Source organism: Pipra filicauda, unplaced genomic scaffold (assembly GCF_003945595.2).
Source record: "Pipra filicauda isolate LSUMZ 115617 unplaced genomic scaffold, ASM394559v2 scaffold1_size10287979_pilon, whole genome shotgun sequence".
Lineage (NCBI taxonomy): Eukaryota > Metazoa > Chordata > Aves > Passeriformes > Pipridae > Pipra > Pipra filicauda.
In genome coordinates this window covers 5,140,846-5,163,900 of record NW_024104310.1, presented here as the reverse complement: position 1 = coordinate 5,163,900, position 23,055 = coordinate 5,140,846, and the positions used below count along the sequence as shown (strand labels likewise).

Sequence of the window (23,055 nt, the reverse complement as noted above, 5' to 3'; positions counted from 1 at the left end):
GATTACTTCACTGCAGTTGGTAGAACTTCATCAGTGTAGAAAACAATCTAAAACCTGCATAAAATCCAGTAAAGCACCAAGAATAATTTGACATATGAAAGTTGTCAATTATATTACAATATTTAGCAAATGCAAAAGTATGAATTTACCGTTTTGCTCTGTTGATATCCCCAATGTTTCTTCTTGCCCACCTTCTTTGTCCTGTCTGCAGTTTCATTTCAACTTTTTTCAGTGCATGAGAAGCCAGGACAAAATGGAAGTCCATTTTTACTTAGCTCTCTCAGTTCTTCCCCCCCCCTCCCCCATTTATTTCTAAAGCAATGCAAAACTCCTCTTTCAGTTTGAAAACAAAGCTTAGACAGCTACTATCTCATAGCAAAGTTCTCAGAAAACTTCAAAGATGAACCAGAATAAGTCTATAAAGACCAGACATAGCTTATATTGGCATGTCCATTGGCAATATAACTTGATTTGTTTCAAAATAACTCCTGTTGAGTTAGTTTTGTATGAAAATGGGATAAGACTTGGCTCATAAGTTCAACAAACTCTAAAAGTATTCCAAGCGCTTTGCAATTTGCACTTTCCTAAGGCCCTGTCACCAAGTTATATGAATGTGTTAAAATAGACTCATGCTCCATTGTCAAGTGAGCTTGACCTTTCCTGTGATGCAAAAGACTCTCAGCACAGTTGGAGTAAGAGCTCCCATATCTACCATGTCTGCAGGATATCTAAAGCACCATTAAGTACTCTATCCCCATACTCTTGGTACTGCATTTGGAATTAGAGTTCAAAAGAAATACTTTGAGAAAACACTATGTCCTTTTTATTTTGCCAGGGATTAGTGGATTTGTGCTGAATCCCTGGAATTGCAGACTTGCCCAAATCACAGCACTGTGGAGACTGTGCCAGCTCCCATTAGGAAATTATTTGCAAGTTCAGAGATTTTTGAAGCAACATTCTGAATGCAATTCAGTTTCTGACTAAGACACTTCAGTGTAGATGTCTAAATGTGACCTAGGTGTCTAAAATGCTCTTAGAGTCAGTAGAGCCTAGAGTTTGATTCATTTTATTCAAAACCACCAAATGTTCAGCTCATTTGCCCCCATATTGATATCAAGTGTCATTTGAGGTGCCCTGGTTATCCTGCCTGGCCTCCAGCTTTATTTCACATTGTTCACCCAACTTTCCCTCTCCAGAAAGTCCCATCTGTCTTGTTCTTGCCGCCAGCTCCATGTAGATGCCTTGGCTATCCTGGAGCACTTCAGATGGCACTAGATACCAATGTGCCAGCAACTGCATCAAGGTCCTAGTGACTAGTTAGCACCTACCTGTCTCAGGGAAGGGCCATGTCTGAGTTCTTATTTCTGGTTCAGACCAGCGACTTTAACCTGTGCCTCCCACAAAGCACAAGTAGCGAGTTCCTATGCTACAGTGCACCTGCTTACTGTGGAGCTTAGCACATCTTTCATGGTGAGCTTTTTCATTTTGAATAATGAGTCTTTGCAGAAGGAGCATGAGCTAATCTTCTGTAACTACTGGGCTATAAAATTTTCAATTTTTCTCTGATCTGTTGAATGTTCATCTAATTCCAAGCCTCTGCCAGTTGACAGCCTGGTAATCTCTATAGGCTGATAATCAGGCATTTCCTAGGGAAATAAAAGACAGAGTCAGATCATTTGCCTGAATCAGGCAAAGCAGGTACAAGAAGCTCAGAGTACTGTGTTCTAGAGGCACTTCCATAGCACTATGCTTCTGCTTCATTCTGCATCTTCCTGTATTTTCTCTAGCACCATAAAATATGAGGAAAGAGCTTGTTTTTATCCTTGTGTAGAATGGGTACAGCTTTCTAAAATCTCAGAAAAGTTTTGTGGGACATAATAATTTCAGATGAAACATAATCATAATGGGCACTCTGGTCTGTATTTCCTTATTGGCTTTTGTTTAATGCTGTTATCATTTGACTGTCTGAAATGCGTGTGACACCCATTGCTTGTTGTTTTGCATTACAATTTGTGTCAGTTGCCAGAGGATACTTACTCAGGAAGAAGAGAAAAGAACTAACCGAGACAAGAAACAAATCAGCAATAATAATTCAGTCTCACTACAGAGGATATAAGGAGAGGAAGATCTTCAAAAGCAGAAGGTATTGTTATTTTCTCTTATGTCACTCAAATGTGTCCCTTTCCAGTAATTACACTGCTGAATAACAACATTGTAAGCTAAGAGTGAAACAAACTAGGGTTATTCTAGATATGTAGGCAGAGGTGATGTACATTTATGTGGAGGTTTTTAATGTCAGTAACCATTTTTATCATCTTTTCAAGCCCAGGGAATAAAGGCATATTTAGGGAAAAGGTCAACAATATTGTGCTTACCTGTAATATTAATGGAATCCGTCGATGAGTCTCTTTTTGGAACTAGCTCATCATAAAAATTTTCAGATGAGTGAGATGGATGTCTGCAAGGAACTGTTCCTCATCTTAAGCAACTGTTTGAGATCAGCATAGGTGATGACAGAGGTGAACCCCGTTGTCTTGCTCAGATCAAACAGCTGCAAATTAGGTGAAGTGAATCACATTCTAAATAGCTCTGCAATGTCTGAATCTCTGAAATGGAGCTAGTAGCACTTTGCTTATCTCCATCGTTTTTTCAGTGATAGGATTTAAATAGGTCGAAACTAGTCCATAGAAGTGGAAAACAGCTGTGAAGGACCTCAGAGTCTTCAGCAGGAAGGAACAGGGTGACAGATTTCATCTGGCACTGAAGTTTTACTGATAGTAAAACTAAAAAGACAGTTTAAGGAATATGTCTTTTAAATATGACCTGGATCTACGCCCAGGATCGCTCTTCTTGCATTCCTAGTGTGACTTGAGACAGTCAAGAATGAATACGTTTAGGATTGTGTGTATTTATATATTCTTGAGATGCTAAAAAGTTTATACCTTATGTTTTTCTTAACATTTAAATTAATTCTTTACTCCTTTATCAGCCCTCACACAGCCTAGATTGTCTCCCTAGCAATTTTCTGTGAAATTTAACAGGGATGTCCCTTTTCACTTTAAGAGATAATAATGATAATAATGATGATGATGATAACAAGAATAATAATAATAAAAATATAATGTCCCTTTTCACTTTAACAGATAATACTAACAACAACAATCTTTAATTCCAGCTATATGCACTAAATCTTTCCCATGTTGCAATGTATCAAATTGCCATTTAGTACACAAAGACCACCAAAGGTGGTTGTAAAGTTATCGCTATTCTTCATCTCCTTCAGCTATAATTTTTACCCAAAACTCTGTTCCATTCAGGGAATCACTTAGAAAGCAACAAACTGAAAATGCAGCATCCATTAGCAAGAAGGAAAATGATGAAGAACTTCAAGATAATGAGGAAAGTCCAACAGGGGCGAAGAGTGCCCTTCCTAAAACAGAAGAAGAAGCAGCTATCATAGCAGAGGATGAATTATCTGCTGTGGAATTCCTTGAAGCACAACTGCAGCCAGCTCAAAATGATGCACTGGAAGAAGCGGCAACCGAGGAGACTCAAGATAAAACTGATGCAGTCACTGACAGCCGGTGCTCTGAGTACAGTGACACAAGGAATATACAGGAGCAACAGAAAACATCTACTGAAGAAGAGGCAGCTTCTGTGAAGCAGAACCCTGCAGAAGAACATAGTAGTGAGGGTGAAGAACAGGACTCTTTGGAAGAGTTACCCATCAAATCTTCTTTCAAAATCACAACCAAACCTAGTCCCCAGCAAGATCAAGATAATCAAGACACACTCAGTGCAGATCAGAAAAATCAAGAATCTGCTGTGGTCCAGCCCAGGACCAACAGGGATGTGGAAGGAAACAACCTGAAGCATGAAGCAGTGATGCCTACAGGATGTAAAGGAATTATAAGAAAAGAGTCACTAAGAAGAGGCTCAGGAAAGCAAGCTGAGGCAGAAAAACAAGGTTCAGAAGACAAAGAGAAGGCGGCAGTGGTTATTCAGAGCAGTTACCGGGGTTACAGAAGGAGGGGACAACTCAGAAAAGAAGGGAAACTACCCTGCAAAAGTCAAGAGAAAACTACAAAGAATCCAACAGAAGCAGTATGCATTCAAAATAACAACCCCCAAAAAATAAAACATAGGGAAAGCACCAGTAGAGAGGCTGAAGACTCTAAGACACTGAAGGGAGACTCAGAGAAAGAGGCTTGTGATTTGGCAGCCTTTTCACGACAGGTAAGAAGCTTGTAAGCAAGGTATGTTGAGCAAAATACTCTGGTGATGACAGAACGGCAAAGGTATTTTAGTGACTTCAGTGGCACCTAGGTTTTACTCTATAAGACAGAGATTTTGTCATTTGTGTTCTATAAGAATGCATATTTTGGTCTGCAAGAGAAAATAGCCTTGTCAGGAAGGAGGAAAAGACAAAGAGCACTGGCAAAAATAATGTTTTTAAGTTAAATGTTTTTAAGTTAAAGTTAACTTAATGTTTTAAGTTAAAGTTTTTAAGTTAAAGCTTTGCCTTTGTTGAAATGTTTGTTTACCCATCTCAGTCCTTAATTCAGTAAACTTGTGAAATGTCTATGCAAATGAAACTAAAAGTTACTGTGTCAATGTCAGGAACTCACACATGCAGAGAAGTGTGCCTATAGCTGTAGAAGTAATCTTGCATCAGCAAGGCACAATCTGCTCACAGGTGTGAACCAATAAGAAGTAGCTGCAGGACTGGTGTGGAGTTTCCTATGTGTCTTTTTTTTGTCTTCCTTTTCTTTGACAGAAGACCCTCAGCGGGTCTTCTCACTTTATTAGAACATGTTATCCACAGCTGGCAACTGCTAGCACCTGTAAAGGGCTCACTCTAACCGTGTCTGGAATAGCACTCTTTATTAATACAAATAGTAACAGGTTAATAAGGTTTGAAGATTGCCAGGGATAGTATCTGGCTGCAAAAACGTATTTAAAGCAATATACTATACTATAAAGCAAGCTCTAATCCTAATAACAATATTCAGCAAGCATAGAGTATAGTTCTTACCCCTAGGCATCTCTATAGGGGGAGAAGGCAGGGGCAGCCTGTTGACTGATCCCAGCAGTTTCAGTGGAGTCTTCCCCTTTTCTTCCTATTCTCAACTGACTTTTATACTATTTCTTTATGTTTAGGTGGAGCTTGAGTGATTTTAGTCATAAATACCTTTGTTTCTGATTGGTGTTAAATTCTCTTGCTTCACTTTGAAAGATGCAGTCAAAAGAATACAGGGTGCATGCTCAGTGAGGGGTGGTCACACAGAGGTGGGTAATTTTGGGATGGAGGTGTGCTTTAATGTTACTACTAGGCTTTAATGAACCAAGTTCATCTGAGGAGAGGGATTTTGACATAGTTGTTGGCTCGGCAGGAGGACATCTTCATCTATCTCCCTTGGTTGACAGGTGCTATGCAGTCTTGGAAACTACAAAGTACCACCATGTCCCCCTCCCTGCAGGGATTTCTATGGAGGGAGGCTGCGGTGTGTCCAGTCCGCTCCACCCTCTGTTCCATCCCCCATAGCAGGTTCTTATGGTATGGGGAGTCCTTGTGGAGCATGTCAACTGCATTCCATCCAGCGAGTATCAGCTGCATTTTACCCTGTAATTCTTAATCTCCTCTAACTGTACCCTCAGCCATCTTCCTACACTGCAGCAGGTGGAGCAATACCTTTTAAATTAATTCTCTAGTCTACTATTTTACCTTTGATTACCTAGGAACATTTATACTTATTTTTACAATAATGTAAAAACCTGTGGTGTATTTTTCAGATATCAAAATTATCCGAAGACTACTTAGCATTGCAGCAAAAACTGAATGAAATGATATTGTCCCATCAGCTGAGACCTGTGATGCTGTCCAAAGATAAGCAAGCTAATGGCTGCCTGTCTTCTCATGTTTGTCAGCCAGGTAATGTTTAACCTTTGTGTTAGCAGAATTTTCATTTGTGAAGAGGACTGTGAAGAAGTAACTCCTAGTCATGTTTTAAAGGCCATGGAACTAGCAATGAGTTAATTCCAGCTTTTCATATAACTCAGGCAGTATATTTTTGTATTAAGCCCCATATCAGTACACATCTGGAACCCAGTTTCCAGAGAAATATCCAAGTCTGGTTGGAATTTATGTATTTACAACTTTTCTTGGCATTTTGTTTCAGTGCTGCTTAAGGTTGGTGAAAGAATCCTTGTGAGACCTAGACATAGAATCTCTAGGAATACTTTCATTTGGTAAAAATGAAAGTATTGGCTCTTTTTAACTCATGTTGCTCAACTGTATTTGCTATTGGTAGGATATGGGACTATGCTTAAAAACAAAACAGTTTTTTAGGTAATTTGTCAAACAATTAACTGAAATTTGTTACATATATGCTGAATAAATGTTTAGCTATCCACAAATGCAACTGAGGTTATTCAAAACTTGTAATTCCTACCCATGTTGGTGGGTATGTTCTTAAAACTGCAAGTAAAGTTTTATTAATATTCAGCATTCATTTAACTCACACACTTAAGAGACCATGACCTTTGGAAATACACTTGAAAGTTATTTATATTCCAGTTAACACAGGCAGTGAAGATTCCCAAAATGCAAGCACGCTTGGAGCAGCTTAGGTGGCACTGGGGAGGAGTACTGGGAGAATAAAGGTGGAAGACATTGGACTCTGAGCATGCAGATCATTAAGACCTGTGCCCCACTGAAGCTGCTCAAGCCTCTTCAGTTGGAATAGACACTACAGGGAATTTCCTCAGCCCATGTCTTGGACCACAGATATGGAGGAAGATGAAGGCAGATGTGGCAGATAACTGGGTGGGTCTCCATTTCTGCAGTAGGGCTTGTGCTAGCCCACTGCACTGCCTCTGGGGAAGATCTCTGCTCACCTCTGCATAGCTGGAACAAGTAAGATCCAGGACTGTGTCTTACTGCCCAGACCTAATTGTGCTATTTTCATTATACCATTGTGGATTTAGTTGTCATGTGTGATGAAACTTCTTTCTGTTCCCATGAATACATTGAAAAGATCCTAAAAGTACTTCAATCTCACTTTGGAGTCCTCTCCGTTAAAATAGGGGCTTGATGTTTACAAATGTTAAACTCTCAGTGTAAACCAGCTGCTGGTAGATAATCTATGTAGTTCAGCCAGTTTCCAAGACCAAAGTCTGCAAAAGAAAAGAAAGGGGAAATGGAAAACTAAGTGCCATGACCTTTCATTAAGGACAGAGCAATGTTTGTGATTGTCATTAACAGGTTTGTACTGAGTTCTCTATTAAATATTGCTGACTTTTGACAAGATACACCTGAGGAATTAAAAATGCATGCTTGGGAAAAGAACTCTTGGTTCTAACACATTTTCCTGCAGAAGTTAGAGAAAAGAGCTAGATAGAAGGAAAAGGAATACACAAATCCCTGTTTTATCAGTTAAAGATCTCATCACTTGCACAAGTGAACCAGGTGAAAATGTAACAGTATGTTTATGCCATGTGCAAAATGCAGCAAAGTCTATGCTTCACACTGCTAATAATTTAAGTAGCTCTATAGGAGACAAAAGCACACCAGGGTTTGTCACCTGTGTCTCCAACCCTGTCTAAAGGGGTGACCAGTCACCCACTTCCCTTTATCTCTGAAAAAGGTGTGCTGCTGTAAACCTCTGTGGTGTCACAATGCAGACATTTTCCAGCAGTAAAGTGTGGTAACCACTCCACTGAAAAACCCTTCTTGATGTGGAATGTGAACTTTCTTTTTCTACATTTGAATATAATTCATGTGACAGGAAAACTTTCCTTTCCAGCTATGACCAATGCACAAGATAATAAAGTAAGAGAATACACCGCAGTAATTCCCCAGCTTGCCTTCAAGCTAGTTGGAGCCCAAGCATCAGAGAGCTCTATCACAAAGCTGCCTTGTCTTAAGTAGATGTTTATTATAACAAACATGATCTACCTAGATGTAGAGAATATTTAAGTAACAATATGCCTGTGTTCAGTTCATTTAGATTGTACTGTCTAAAACACAGGACTTACCAACATTCTGGATCATACTTCCTTCCTGAATGCAATATAGTAAAATAACCCCAAAAAACCTCAAGTATTTGAGGTAATATACTGCAGACAGTCATGCTAAAGTGAAGCAGATAGAAGTGGTGATCCACTGCCTATTAAACAGGGAGGAACCTTCCTATTGTCTTGCCTGCATTATGTGTTACAGTAGGATTTACACACACACAATTACGGAAGGATATACTTTTATTGGAGCTTTCCCTCTATGGCTACATTTGCTGTCCTACCTTTATGAAGGTAGGGATTGTTGAGCTTTAGGTGTTCTTTAAATCATGTGGTATTTACCTGTTTGTAATTACTTTGGTCATTTACATTTACATACACTGCTTCCTCAGCTTCACTGGTTTTATATGTTGTTCTGCAGCCATAACATGTGAATGCAGCGATAACATGTGAATTGTATTTTATAGCTGTGTGCTAGATAGGAATGCTTGGCTGCCTTCGTCTGTGGGTAGGTGGCTATTGCGCAGTTTGAGAACTTAACACTTCCTCCGATAAAATATTTTATTACATTGCTACCCACAGAAGAGGAGGAACTGAGGGACAGCTGAATGGTGTACTGGGACAAATGTTCAGATTTTTGACACTGTTTGGGTTGGGGGTTTTTTAATGAAAATGCAAAACTTGCAGTTCAAAGAGCATATGAGCAAAAGGTTAAATGAATCTTAAATCCACAAGGTTAAGTTGTTCTTAAGTGAATTTATTTGTATTTATAAAATGCATAAAGCAAGCTGCACAAGGTTCCTGGAATAAACAATATTCCCTGTGGCTAGAATCTCTGAGTAGGTTATATTTACTTGCTTAAATGCTTTAAGCTAAATGTAGTGGCTGCATCCCAGAACTGCACCTTTGGACTGCTAGTGAGCCTTGGGTTACTGTGGTGTCAGAATGGAGGCACAAATAGCTGCTGTCAAGTTTTTTGAGGTCAAAGCCTGAAGTGAGGAGAATTAAATCATTATGGGAGCAAATTTTTTTTCTTTTTTCTCCAGATGAGTAATAGTGCCCATCTTTCTAATTATTAAATGACAGTTCAAAGAATTTTCTGTACTTAGAATGAAATTTACATGGTATAAGGAACTCCAGTGCAGCTGAGGACCATTCCAGCTAGACAAAGCAGCAAGACAGGCAGGGTTTTCATCTGGGATTCCTCCTGCTGTAGGCTGTCAAAGCAATATTTATGGGAGTTTAATGGGCAGACTTTGCAAGGAAGAGGGAGTCTGTATAAAACTGTGTGAGCAGAGCAGTATTCACTGGCTAGACTTCTTTGCAAGTGAGTGATCAGGCAGGAGCACTGAGTATGGAAGGAGCACTGGGACTGGAGAAGAAGAGGGTAATCAAGCACTTCTACCATTTGGTTGTTCTCAGCTACTGGAGTGGCCCTTTGGGCACCATACAGCCAGGACATAAAAGATATATGTTGGGAGTTGGTCTGATCCATGGCAGAGCATAAGATTTAGGAGGTCATGGAAGTGGAGTACAGCCATTTTCCTTAAATATCCTCTCTTAAAAAGTAGTAATCTCAAGTCACCAGGCTCTCAGAAATGAGAGCAAGTCCAGAGAAGGGCAATGAAGCTGATGAAGGGTCTAGAGGGTAAGTCCTGTGAGGAGCAGCTGAGGGAGCTGGGGTTGTTTAATCTGGAAGAAAAGGAGGCTCAGGTGTGACCTTATCACTCTGTACAACCACCTGAAAGGAGGTGGTACCAGGTGGGAGCTAGTCTCTTCTCCCAGGTAACCAGCAACAGGATGAGAGGACACAGTCTTAAGCTGTGCCAGGGGAGGTTTGGGTTTGGCATCAGGAGGAATTTCTTCATGGAAAGGGTTGTTAATCATAGGAATGGACTGCCCAGGCAGTGGCAGAGTCACCATCCTTGGAGGTGTTCAAGAAATGACCAGACGTGGTGCTTAGTGCCATGTTCTAGTTGACAAGGTGATCAGTCAAAAGCTGGACTAGATGATCTTGGAGGTCTTTTCCAATGTATATGCTTCTGTGATTCTGTATTAGTGTCAGCCAGAGACTGAAACTTCCCTCAGTGGAGCTGCAGGACTTAGGTATGAGAGATCAAACACTTTCAACTTCTATATGCAATCAGAAAGTTCTCAGTTTCTTGCAATTTCTCCTTCTAGGTTGTGACAGAATAATCCCTCTGTTTTTTCCAGATCGCTGTGAATTTGCAGCCATCAACCATAATTTCCAAATCTGGCTCTGTTAAACATTCCATGAATAAACAATACTTAAAAATTACTAACCAGAATGCTAAACAGCAGTGCATATTCCAACCTTGAGTAATTACATCCTCATACTGTGTACAATTAGAACAGTAAAAAGGTATGCACATAGATGTTGTAAACAGTAATACCTGTTAGCTTCTCATTATCAAGTCCTGGAATTCCAGTTACTATATTTGCATTTTTTCTGATTACTTCCAAGTCCCTCTACAAATCCTATACAATTATTGCTTTTACTCTTGTTTTATTTCCTGCTTTATTCTGAGGCTGGCTTTATAGTTCTGTCCCCATAAGTTGTGGAATGGCTCTAAATCAAACATGTAATATTTCACTTAAATGACCTGAAGATGGGTTTATCTGTTTCTCCAGGTGGCCTAATAAATAGAGACCTTTCATCACATAGATGCTTATCACAGCTGTAACCATGCTGTTTCTCCAGTCTTCAGTATAAAATCTGTTGTAAGTCATAGTTAATTTACATTAACATCCATGGATGTTGATTCCTCAAGATTGCTGTCTTCCAAGCTTATTATTGTATGTACAAATGTGCAGACACAGTTCAACCTAAAGGGCTGTTGATACTGACTCATCTTTATTCAAACATTTCTTGCTCATCCTTGAACATTTCAAACACATGCAGCTCTCCACAGTTCCTGTAGTTTGCAGTGCTGTTCAGGATACACATGCATATGGTATGCATTTCAGCATATTTGGAGTTTTCAGTGAGGGCTGAGAGTGAAAGTATTAATATTTGTAGAATTGACTGTGTGTGTAACTTAGATAGGAACCTTTGAGGTAGTGCTAAATGAGCTAGCTGAGATACTGATAGGAATAAGGAATTTTCCTTAGATTTGCTAAAGCTTCTTTAATGTTATCTGGCAGCCACATTGTTCACATGCCTTTGCTGACCCTTAACTCTGTATTTCGTTCATTCTCATGGAGAATGACTTTAACTTTTATTAAATTTTCCATCATCACTGGATTAAATGTATGCTTTGACAGTCTGCTTCAGGTTTGGGCAGGAGAGAGATTTAACTTCCTGGGGATGTGTTAGGGCATGGCTGACATTGGCTGTCAAAAGCAAAGCATCCAGGTCAGGAGAGCAAAACCTCTTTTTTTTTCCTTTTTTTTTTTTTTTTGACTAATCAAGTACTGACTGGATGCACTTGGGCAGTTTGAGGGGGAAAATCCCCCCCCCCTTTCAATCTGTTGTTCAGCCTGTCTTCCTCCTTGTAAAACCTTTAAAAAGGAATGTCTGTGTTGCATCAACTGTTGTTGTTTCCAGTTTCTCCTATGCACTGCTTCGCAACACTGACAGCACCTGGTACTAAAACAGCAAGGTGTGGGCTGGCTGCAGGGACAGGAGTCTCAGTACAGTCCTTCAGTGCAGGTCCTTAGCTCTGCTAATGAGTAACTGGGATATAAGGTTAAGCAAGTCTCCGTACGCATCTGATTTACCCTGCTGGTAGATAGGGATGATAGTGCCAACCTGACACGTCCAAAGTGCTTCAATAGCTACTGTGTGAATGGTTTTTGTATCAGTGTTGCAAAGTACCTATTTAAATGATTGTTAGAGGAAAGCATCAGTTTTTCTTTTACATATAAAGCACACAGCCAGATTTTACTAGAGATATTTGAAGTCTTAAGGAAAATAGGCTACAAGATATTTTACTATGGAGAGACTGGACTTCAATAAAAATATTTTCTTTGTAATGGTCTCTAGAAACAACATAATTGTCCTGTTCATAAATTAATTATTTCACCCCTCCTTTCTGCTTCATTGCCTACTACAGAAAGGTATAGGCCATCTGGAAAACAAGAACATAAAATTCACCATTTATAAGGCTTGGGTATTTAATTTGCCTTCCACCTTCAATTCTACTACGTAAATGATTTCTGACATCCTCAGCAACTAATAAAAAAGCAAAATTTACTTTGTATTATCCAATACAAGGAACTACCCATCTGCTGAATTTCAGTAGCAATGATCACGCAAATCTAAGTGCAAAAGGAAATCACAGCTTTGGTTGCTGGTGAAACAAAGTTTAACCTTACTGTGTAATTTGGAGGCAAAATTCAGAATTGCATTTTCAGCTCTATATTTAATTTTAGAAAGGAACAATGGACGTCCAAACTTAGAAGGCTGCCTGGCCCAACATGGTGTTTCTGTCCCCTCAACTCTTTTGCATAGCTCATACATATGTACAACACAAGAGCCGAGATGAAAACCCTTTTTTAACATTGTCAAAATAGTATTTTTTGAATGTAAAAACTAGTCTTCTTTGGAGAGCACATACACAAAAAGTATACAAGTAATTTCAGTTGGAATAATTGTAATCTAGAATACAATAATGCTTTATCTGTTTGACAGTGATGAATTAAATAACATAACAGCATACACAGTGATGAATTCTTAGGGGACAGTAAAAAATCTTAAGGTATTATGAGAGCCTTTTCATTGCAAATTTCCTAAAGCCCCTAATTTGGCTTCATTTCTATTTTAGATTTTCATGCAGTCATCATCTGTGACACAGTTTTTGAAAATGTCCTACAGACAGGGTGTTAGGTGTTTCTATTCAACTGCGCTGAATTTTAAAGGATTTCTTTTAAGGTAGCGTTTCCAGTTTAGACACCTGTTGTGTTTAAAAATAAAATAGGGAAGATATGTCTCTACTCTTTCACAAATGGTAAATCAGATAACTCAAGGTGGCCCATTTGAAATGCAGCAAGGTAACAACAGCCCACATTAAGAGCACAGTCAGGCCTGCTATACTTATTGAAATCAAGGAATGTCATTTATATTTATTACAGCTTACTGGAATGAATTTACTGCATCTAAAATTCATTGTTTAACATGAGTTATCTGTAACCTGGCTTAGAAAAGCACCATTGTTCTCTTAAGTGCAAAATATTAAAAAAAAACTTGTTTGTTTATTACACGAGAAGCGGTCTGCATTTCAGATAAGAAACTAAAACAATAAATGCAATTGTCCAACTACGATTTAAATTAACATTATTCATTCTGGCTGCTCTGTATATCCATGACCTTTACAAGCCTTTATTTATCACAAATAACAAAAAATTTAAACAGCTAATTTTGCAGGAGTCAACACTGATGTATTACTTATCATTTCTCATTTTAAATGATTGTGCTATCTCCTTAATTAAAAAGATCTCTGCTGTACATGGGAGAGTTTTTATCATGTAAAAGGGTTTCTGATGGTCATTAGGGATCAAAATACATTTTTCCTCTAAGACTCAATCACATTTAGTTAGCACATCTGGGTTATAAAGTCATTTCACGTGAAAGAGGATAATATCACCAGAACACACTTGAGCAATTTATTGGGATCCAGATCCCCATTCTACCCTCACACTATATTCATTTATGAGTAAGGTGTTTTTTTCTCATGGATTGTCCTGAGTATTTCTGTGATGGGACAAGATAAAACTTCACTGGATAATGCAATCTACCTTAGACACACAGTTCACTGTGCCTAAACCTTGTGCTGTGACTTCATTCATCACCCTGTATGTGTCCCTATGATCCATCTCTATCATTGTTCTGCTGCCACCTTCTCCTTCATCATGGAGGAATTGCTGTCACTCTCTGTCAACTTTTCCTATAGCTGAAGTGAATGGAAGGTGACCATGCTCACTGTGCTGTACATTTCTGGTCCCTCGGCCCACAGACCCAGTTCTGTGGTCTCCGAGAATAGGCACAAGGAACTCTGCACTCTATGTTGGCTCTGTGACAAGCAGCCTATGAACCCTTAGTAGCCCTTTATCCTGCACTGTCAAAACAGATTTTTAACAAGCAAACGCCCAAGACATTTTTATAGTTCCCTGTGTGCCAGCCAATGTAATCCACAAGTCAGTGTCTAACTGAACTGGGAGACTGCCAGAGGACGCTAGTTCCATTTTGTGTTAAAATCTTGATTTTGTTTCCATTAGAGTGAAAGCATTTTTTTCATGTTTGCAGAAAGTTTTTGTAGAAATAGAAACCAGAATTTGAGTACACTAAACTAGACTACACTGGATGTGATGGACATGGTCATGCTCTGTTGCCCAGTGGTACGTGATTTGGCTTGAAATTAAAAGCCTCAGCAGGAGACCTTAAGGAAAATCAACACCATGATAATATAGAGGATCAACCTCTGAAACTGAGGCCTAATGCTAGTTCCCTCCTTAAAGATTGACTTGAACCTGAAAGAAACATCATCCCTTCCACCTGTCCCCCTTACAAGACAGGGGTCTCCCAGTAGCCATTACCCTTCAGAGCCCTTTTCTGAATGTGGAGCATCAGCCCATTCAGAAGGAGAGGTCTGTGCCAGGCAGACTGCTGGGCTGTTCCAGCCTGGCATTCGTTAGGTGGCATGTGTTCCTGTGGGCAGTCAGGACCCAAATGGATAAACCCATTCTCTGCTCATGGAAATGCCCAAATCATTTGCTTTCTTGAGTTATTGCAAGCAGTAAAAGTGGCTATGTGGATTTTTTTTTTCTCTCTCTGTTGAAATTTTCTCCTGTTTTTTTTCAAAAACCTCCCGATTCTGTGAAGAAATAAGCATTTCTATCTTCTGATTTTTTACAGTTGTGGCCAAAGTAGAAGACTCTCGCCCAATGCAGAGACCCCCAAGAAGGCCACGGAAACCCAAGACATTAAATAATCCAGAAGACTCTACCTACTATACTCTAATACATGTGAGTTTAAGAAGCTTTTGTAGGTTAAAACTGCCAGATATTTCCCACTGAAACCATCTTTCTAATTGTCCAATTCCCTATATTCTTTTCTAATGCAGCATAAAAGCTGTGTCCTGCTGAGAAGAGACAGGCCACGAACTTCAGATTTCAAACGAGGCTTGAAATTGAAGTTCAGAGTTACTCTGACTGAGGACCCTTGTCAGACCAATATCCACTTTTGTACCTAAACATACATACTTTCATTATATGCATAAGCAGCATTTGCATTTTCAATATCCAAATCCAGTGCCCTGTCTCCCTAGTTTCTTTGTAAGTCACAGGAGAGAAACAGGAGAGTCACAGGTTCGTTTGGAGAGCTATTTTGAGCATCTAAATTAGTGCTTGATCTTGCAGAGAAAGCAAATACTAAAATAAGCTGTATTAGTATGCACACTGTAACTTCCTTTACAAATGTGTCAGATTGTGATTATGAAGGAATTGGCAAATACCAACAGCTCAGGAGACTAATGGATTTGAGTGTGTCTATATATAGCCTTTGGTCCAAGTTCAGATACCAAGTGCTGCATTCTACTCTTGACTTTAGTGCCCTTAAATATATCAAAAAAAGGCAAGAAAGTAAGCAGAAAGAGAGAAAATGTAAAAGCAGCTCAGAAAGCATTTCCAACAAAAAAGCAATTAAACTGATTTGCTCCAGGTGCCTGTATCTTAGTGACCTATTTTAGCAGCCAGTGAGAACCCAGCTAATAAACTAACCGTAGCAATTGCTTCTCCTTTCAACAGAAGGTGTCACCAGGGCCTTCAGGGACAGTTGTGTCTGGCATACAAAAAAAGACAAATATGGTTATGTTTTATTCTGGAGGCTTTGAAATAACACAGCTTTCCAACAGTGATATTTTAAAAAGAAATTGCATTCTTAAAAATAAATTTGCATGTAAGAATAAAATTTGTTTTGTTAAAGCAAGATTGGTAAGATAAAGGAATGAAATGAAAGGCATGACAGAGAATTCTATACCAGGAAATTTCTGAGGAAAAGGGTAATTCTGAAGTTAATGCCTGTTTAGAAAGCCGAGACCATAGAACCAGGAACATAGTATTTTCTGAAAGCTAATTTGTTACATAGCCAGCTCATATCAGAAAACAGCCATCACATCAGTGCAAAGAAAAACTGCAGTAATGCCAGGAAATTTTTTATCATTTTTTTAGGAGCAGTTTTTCAATATATTAATCAATATTCCCTTCAATTAGTTGTATTTTCAAGAGGATGTGAAAAAGAGAAACCTGTCTCTCTGGCATTAAGTTCACTGGTCAGGGAAAGGTTCAACATAAATATCTATACACTGAAGAATAGAAAGGAGACCTACCAGTTCTTAAAATTCTTAGATCTTAGGTAAGTCATTGAGCTCTAGATGGTGGTCAGCTTTAGAGGGTAGTCAGTTTTCCCAGCTATCATGGATTTTCTACCTTATTAAAAATCGCTGTCATCTACAGGTATTGACAGATTATTATCAAGCCCAGATCACCTGAAAGTGAAGGCAAACAATACGAGTACATTTTTAGAAAAATTTTCTCTATCTTCTGCAAAACCAGATATTTCTCTCAGATCATGTTACAGATATTAATTAGACACCTCCCATTCTCACTCATGTCCTCGCATATCAAATGAACTAAAGGGGTGCACAGGTATAAATGAAGCCTGACGATAGCTCATTGTTCATATAAGGCACTACAAGTTTATTTTGGGATATATTTTTTTCAATCACCCTATTATTTTGAAATTATATGTCATGTTCATTTGCTTGCATACTGAAGTCCATCAGTATTTCTGATTCTCAGTGACTTTATAGTCACTAATTCTAATGAGTTTTCACTCATTTGCAAAAAACACAATTAAGACCACTTGCACTTAAAAATACTGCCTTTCAAGTGTGATGAGTTAAGTGCTGCAACATACTGTCGTTTTGGGTGTAGGGACAGAAATTTATTAGAGATAAGACATTATTCACATTCCCTATAAATCTTCTCTCCTCTATATTTCTAGATATCTTGTGTCCTAAGGGTTCTTTTGCCACCTAGTATACTATTTTTTAAGTGGGACCTTTGTCTATTTTATTCTGCTAAAACCTGTGACAAGACTACATTGGCATTAATGAGAATAGGATTATGTCTACTCCCACTGTGTTGCCTCTATTAATGGAAATTCTCTTGGCATCACAGTAAATTTGCCTCAGTAAGATTGTGTTGTCAACTTCATTAAAACAGCTATAGCTATTTGAAAGTTTTAGATCTCCTTTTTCTGTTCTGATCATGATTAATTTAGCTTTTTTTTTTTCACAGTATGGCAACTGAACTTTGGGAGAAACAAAGCTAATCCCATTCTCAGTCTCAAACATTCTGAAAAGAGATTTTTATGGGACACTTACTCAGTATATTAGATTCTCTATATTTTCTTTTAATCAAGAATATACAACACTCTCCTACCTAAGGCTGATGAATTGTATCTTTGCATAAGCTTTCCTTTTAGTATTTTTAATTACTTTTTATTTTCTTAGAAATCAATACAAGATGAAAAACGGAAACCAAGAAAAGAAAGGTAATTTTTTTCATTATCTTACTATTGTCTTTTAATACTCTAGGATAGTTTTTAGCTGTATTTCAACCAGGAGAACAAGGCATTGAAAAAAGAAAAGTAATTTGGTGATTCACAGGAAGAACATTGTATACAAAGCTAAAATACACAATTTTCAACTACTAAAATCCATTATAGAATTCAGTCCTTCAGTTTTAGTAAAACATGGACCTTTACCATGGCAACACAAGCATTCTAATAAGTTAAGGTCCACATCAAAGATAGTTCTGACACAGAAAATAATTGAAGGTGCTTAAAATTGCAGTCAAAGCAAATGAGCAACCAGTTTTTTTGTGTTAGGAAAAATACAAAGACTGTTAAAATTCTCTCCTAAAAATATACGACTGTTTGGAAATAATAATAAAATTAAAACAAGAATTATTAATAATGGGTAAAGAAGAGTAGCCCTTGAAATTTCAAACATAGGTGTTTTTTTCACAGTGTAACTAACCTATTTCCATGATCTCTGCAGAAAAAAGGAAGCAATAGGTATATTCTGCCCTTCTGTATCTTGGATCCTTATGTGTCCTGTAGACGTGGTTCACAGCTCCTGACATACATCATAGCTTTATTTTATTTCTGTTTCTGTACTTAAGCTTTTTTGGTGCCCCCTGAGTGACACTGCTGTGGCACCACAGCATGCATGGGAAGGCAGCCTGCTCATAGATGCAAGATGAAAGGGCTCTTTGCGCTGTCCTTGGCTGAGGTTGCAGAATACAAACACCATAGCTAAAATCTGTGTCTTAAAGGATGTTACATGACATTAAATGCATATAAAATGTGCTCAGGGCATCTAGCTTCATTCAGCCACAGTTTAAATTGCACTTGACCATGCCACAGCTTAAGGGATTGACCTTATGTCCATGTCCCCCATGTCTGGTCTCTTTCAGCTTTTTTTCTGATGTCATTTGGAGCCTGAAAAAATTTCACATCTACTGACTCCAGTTTAGCAAAAAAAACCCCAAAACCCCAAACCACAAACGAACAAAAACAAAACAAAACAAAATTAAAACCCACCAAAATCTAGTGTTTTCTCTCCTTGGCCTCAGTTAGGTTTCACTCATCTTAAATCTAGTTAACCACTTTCCTGACAGCATCTTCCTTCATATGCTGACTCTGTATCATTGCAATTGAACAACATAGCAATTGAAATCAATGAATTATTTCTGGTTTCTACCAATTTGAGAATTGAATTCTGGACTTCTTTTTTCAGATTGCTTTTAGGATATTACTTTTTTTCCCTAGCCATTCTAAACTAGATGTCAGGATTGATTTTTTTCTGTATATATAATACGCTGGATAGCATTCACCTAACAAAATAAGAGACATTTGCATTATTGACATTTATACCTGAACTACTTGCTTTAGACTCTCTTCTTGTAGTTAGAGAAAAAATAATAATCTTTAGGAAAATGATTCATCTCTTGCTCAAAGAGATATCTAAAATAGGTCAGATGAATTACACCATAAAAATGCCTTTCCACTGAGTATAATGGCAAATCCAAACAATTTCAGTCCTATATGTCTCCTTTATGGATATATAAAAGTATTTAGCATTTCAAAATTCTCAGTATCTGCGTTTTATACAGCAGTCACGCTTCAGAAACTGATTTTTTGTGCCTATATATATTTTTCCTTAGATCCTCAACACAGAAATAGAACTGATAATTGTATTTGGTTACCTTGTTTTTGAATGTTGAGTGTAAAATTGAAAAGTGAAACTGTTAACTTGGTGTTCTTATTTACTGACAGTCTGAGCAAAGTGCTAGATTTAGATATCTACTACCAAGAAATTTCATCTACTGACTCCACCTCAAAGGACAGCAGTTCTACCACAAGAAGGAAGAGACACCCATGTGAGCGCAGGACTTCAATTTTAAGAACTACTGAGCGGTAATTCATACAAAATAGTAATAGGAAAAAATAAATGTTGTATACCCTTGTTGAGATATTCAAAATATTAATAAAAAGAAAAAAAGATACACTTTAAATTAGACATAAATCTATTCTTTTAGTCATGGAATCTTGCCAAATTAACTTGTAAAGTGTATAGCTGAAAATTTCCCATCTTCATACAGGAGAGATAAATGCCAGTGTGATTGGTGTTCAGCCTACTTGCTAGTTTTTGGTGTCCCAAGGGCCAGATGAGATGGACAGACATTATGCTGTAAATCTCTGATCTAAAATCAAATTAAACTGAAGCAGAACCTAAAACATTTATTTCTGATCAGTTAGGTTTTAAATAGGGTGGTCGTGATCCAAGCATTCTGCACATTTTCTGCAGGTAAGAGTCCAGCATGACTGCCTCCTTTTCCTGCTCTCCTGTAAGCATGTGTGTCTATAGCCTGTGGTGCACCTCATCAAAGTGGACAGTCAGGAGAAAAACCCTAAAGGGAGGGTTCACTCAACCTCCTCTCTTCCCATGTAGACTTCATAGAGGGTGACCACTTCTGAGTGGAAGGAAATTCTCACTCTTGCCAATGCACCGACACACATTACACATACAAACACATATTTATATATCTTAATATATTTGTATATTCTTGTGTCTTTATAAAGTTAAGAAAAACTTGGAAAATTATCTAGGTCAAAGGTTTAAGGGAAACACTAAGCATGGGACGATTGCTGATTTGAAAATGTATCTATATAATAGAGAAAATGTTTGTAGAACATTTAGAATGTAGAATGTTCATTTTGTGCCCCTTACATATTTTATTTCTGGCCTTTTTTTAGGTAGGATCTAAATTAATTTTAGGAAGGTGTTGTCAAGGCATGGAATTAAAAATAATAACATCAGGGAATTACCGTATAGTTTACATTCCTTGGAACATGTTGCATTTCTAAGGTGGTTAATTACACCAAATCTGTCACCCTGAGGTCTAGTTTAGGTGAATGAGAGTTTTTTTACTGAGCTTAGTAAAAGGAATTTACCTTTTACTGTGTGCTTCTCTGATTGCATCCTAATTAGCCATAGTGAAACAAAACCTGTGTAACTTTTAAATTTAAACTGTTGTCTCAGAGGGCATATGAATGCAATTAAAACATTTCTAGACTTCAGTATCTCTGGAATGGGGTCATCTGGATCTAAAAACTACAGCCATTTCAATCTACAGAAGTGAAGTTTTATTTGGCAGTTTATCTTTGGCGCTGGTATAGGACCAGTGATGGAATGCATCTTTAGTGTAGAACACTACAATTTTTTGTAATTATTTCATTTTTTAAATAACTGAGTTTTATTTTTAATCTTGCTCCATTGTAACAGCTGGTGCCAGGTCACCATTCCAGCCTGTCAGAGGGACTTCCAAAATGCATCTTGACATGTGAAAAAAAAAAAAAGAAAAAAAAAATAGATGGACACTTACACTGAGCTCCACTGGCAGGTTAAGAACAGAGCAAACAAATTTATGCCAACCGAAAATCTGCTTCAGTAACCATCAGGCAGACGCTACTGCAAAGGATCCCCATGTTCTCAATGGTTTTATGTCCTTTTATTATGTCCTCTTCATAGAAGAACATGTTGTTCTTCAGTGTTCATCTGCTTTTAGCATATATTGTGTTTGTTCCTAGGTGCCTGCTCTGTGCAGCACAGGAAGAGGCCTAGCAAAGTCAGTTGATTTCTTTCTTTCTCCTTTTATTTTTCTCCCACGAGGCTGGAGGTTAAGCAGTCGATTAGGAGTGTTTGCCAATGTAAATGTTTTGACTTTAATTTCTAAAACACTTCTGTGCTTAATCCCTAGGTCGAGGATTGCAGAAAGACCCCTGGAAGAGAGTAAAGCTGAAGATAATCCCTATGACTACAGACGACTGCTGCGGAAGACCTCACAGCGCCGGCGCCTTATCCAGCAGTTCTAGCTGCTGCTGCTGTTCCTGCTGCCATTTGGCTTTTATTAGCATAATTTTTTTTATCATTTTATACCATGTGCTTCCTTTTTTTTTTTTTTAAATCTTCAATGTTTCAAGTTTACAGTGTGTGTGTTCATGTGAATTTGAATTACTGTGGTTTACAGCCCAACACCATTGCAAAGGGACACTGTCAGTCACATATAATATTCTTAAAAAAAAACTAATATAAAAATCAGCTTTCTTTTGGGTACCATTGCTACATCCTAAAATAATTAGACATTAAGTATCTTAAATCTAGTTTACTTTTGTCAGTGCATTTTTCTTTTTTTCATTTCATCACTCATCCAATTAAAATAATCATTTACTTCATAGTTCCCTAGATAAGCTTTAAAATTCCCATAAGCACCTTCAGAAAACATTAGTTATTGTTTCTAATAAATTGTTTTACATGAAAAAAAAAATTACAAGAGCACTATAGGGGAATTTCTGCTCATTTTAGTTTACAATGCCTAAATTTTGGGATTACTTGTTTGTGGCAAGTGTCCCTCAAAAAAAAAAATGAACACAAATGATTAATTGGATAGGATGCTATGGCAGTTTATTTCATTATTGACTTTGCTGTAAAACTAGTAGCCAGTTTTAAAGGTCAATATAGCGTGTATAATCTTTATGTTGGAGATGTCCATTTATGGGAAGTATATTCAGCCCTCTCCTCTGCCTCAGCTTTGTGACTAAGTGATGAACTTTTAAATCGTGTTTGCTTTGTTCTCATTTGCATTAGATTTTTAGGAATCTTAATCTCTGGGGTGCCAAGAAAGGAATAGAATTACACTCTCTGGTTGATTGCTGCCGAAATGTAATGATCATTCTTAATCAGTTCCACTAGAAGTTTAGTGGAAATAAAAGCAATAACCACCGTGTTCAAATTCCCCCTGATTCTCTATTCAGAAGACCTTCTTTCACAGAAACCACACAGATAATTGCAGCACTTCCTTTCAGGATTCGTAATTGCATGTTCCCAGCTGCAAAGCAAGAGAAGGCAAATTTCATGATGCCAGCATAAAGGCTTGATCCTGCTCCCTTCCTTAGCTCTCCTAAACATAATTGGCAGCAGCCAGCCACAGGGAGGGGCTGGGTTTTGTCTGAATGGACACACACGTTTGGCTCTTTTCCCAGAGACAGGTACCTATTGCTTCCTGATCTACAAATAGTTATAAGGCTGTGCACCAGATTAAAATTTACTGCAATGTAAAATTTTGCTCTAAATTTTTAAATTTTGAAATCTGTTTAAAGTTGCTTTCTCATGTATTATTAAAACAGTAAAGTAAATAAAAATACACAAAGCAGTGATACAGTTGGCTGTGTCTGAATTACACCCAGAACTGATGAAATACTGTGGAGTGGGGCACGAGCAAGGCAGGAAGGGCTCACAGCAGCCTCTGGCCGTGGAAAGCTGAGTTATTGTCTATGTAAAAGGCAATGTGATGCGGCAACTGAAACAGACCTGTAATTTCACACGAAGAGCTGCCTAGACTGGTTCTCGTTTAGTTTCCCACCACGGCAGTGTTTTGAAAAACCAAGACACT

General features: G+C 38.0%; 1 protein-coding gene across 1 annotated transcript in view; it reads left to right on the top strand.

Annotated features, from left to right (window-relative positions):
- MYO3A (myosin IIIA) overlaps positions 1-21,548 on the top strand; it is a 119,636-nt gene extending 98,088 nt beyond the window's left edge. Inside the window, exons 30-36 of the mRNA XM_039380741.1 lie at positions 2,020-2,143; positions 3,318-4,236; positions 5,794-5,932; positions 14,891-15,000; positions 17,550-17,590; positions 19,379-19,519; positions 21,364-21,548. Coding sequence (XP_039236675.1) covers positions 2,020-2,143; positions 3,318-4,236; positions 5,794-5,932; positions 14,891-15,000; positions 17,550-17,590; positions 19,379-19,519; positions 21,364-21,478 — 1,589 coding nt within the window. The 3' untranslated portion in view covers positions 21,479-21,548. The remainder of the gene's footprint in view (positions 1-2,019; positions 2,144-3,317; positions 4,237-5,793; positions 5,933-14,890; positions 15,001-17,549; positions 17,591-19,378; positions 19,520-21,363) is intronic.
- The last annotated feature ends 1,507 nt before the right edge of the window (positions 21,549-23,055 follow it).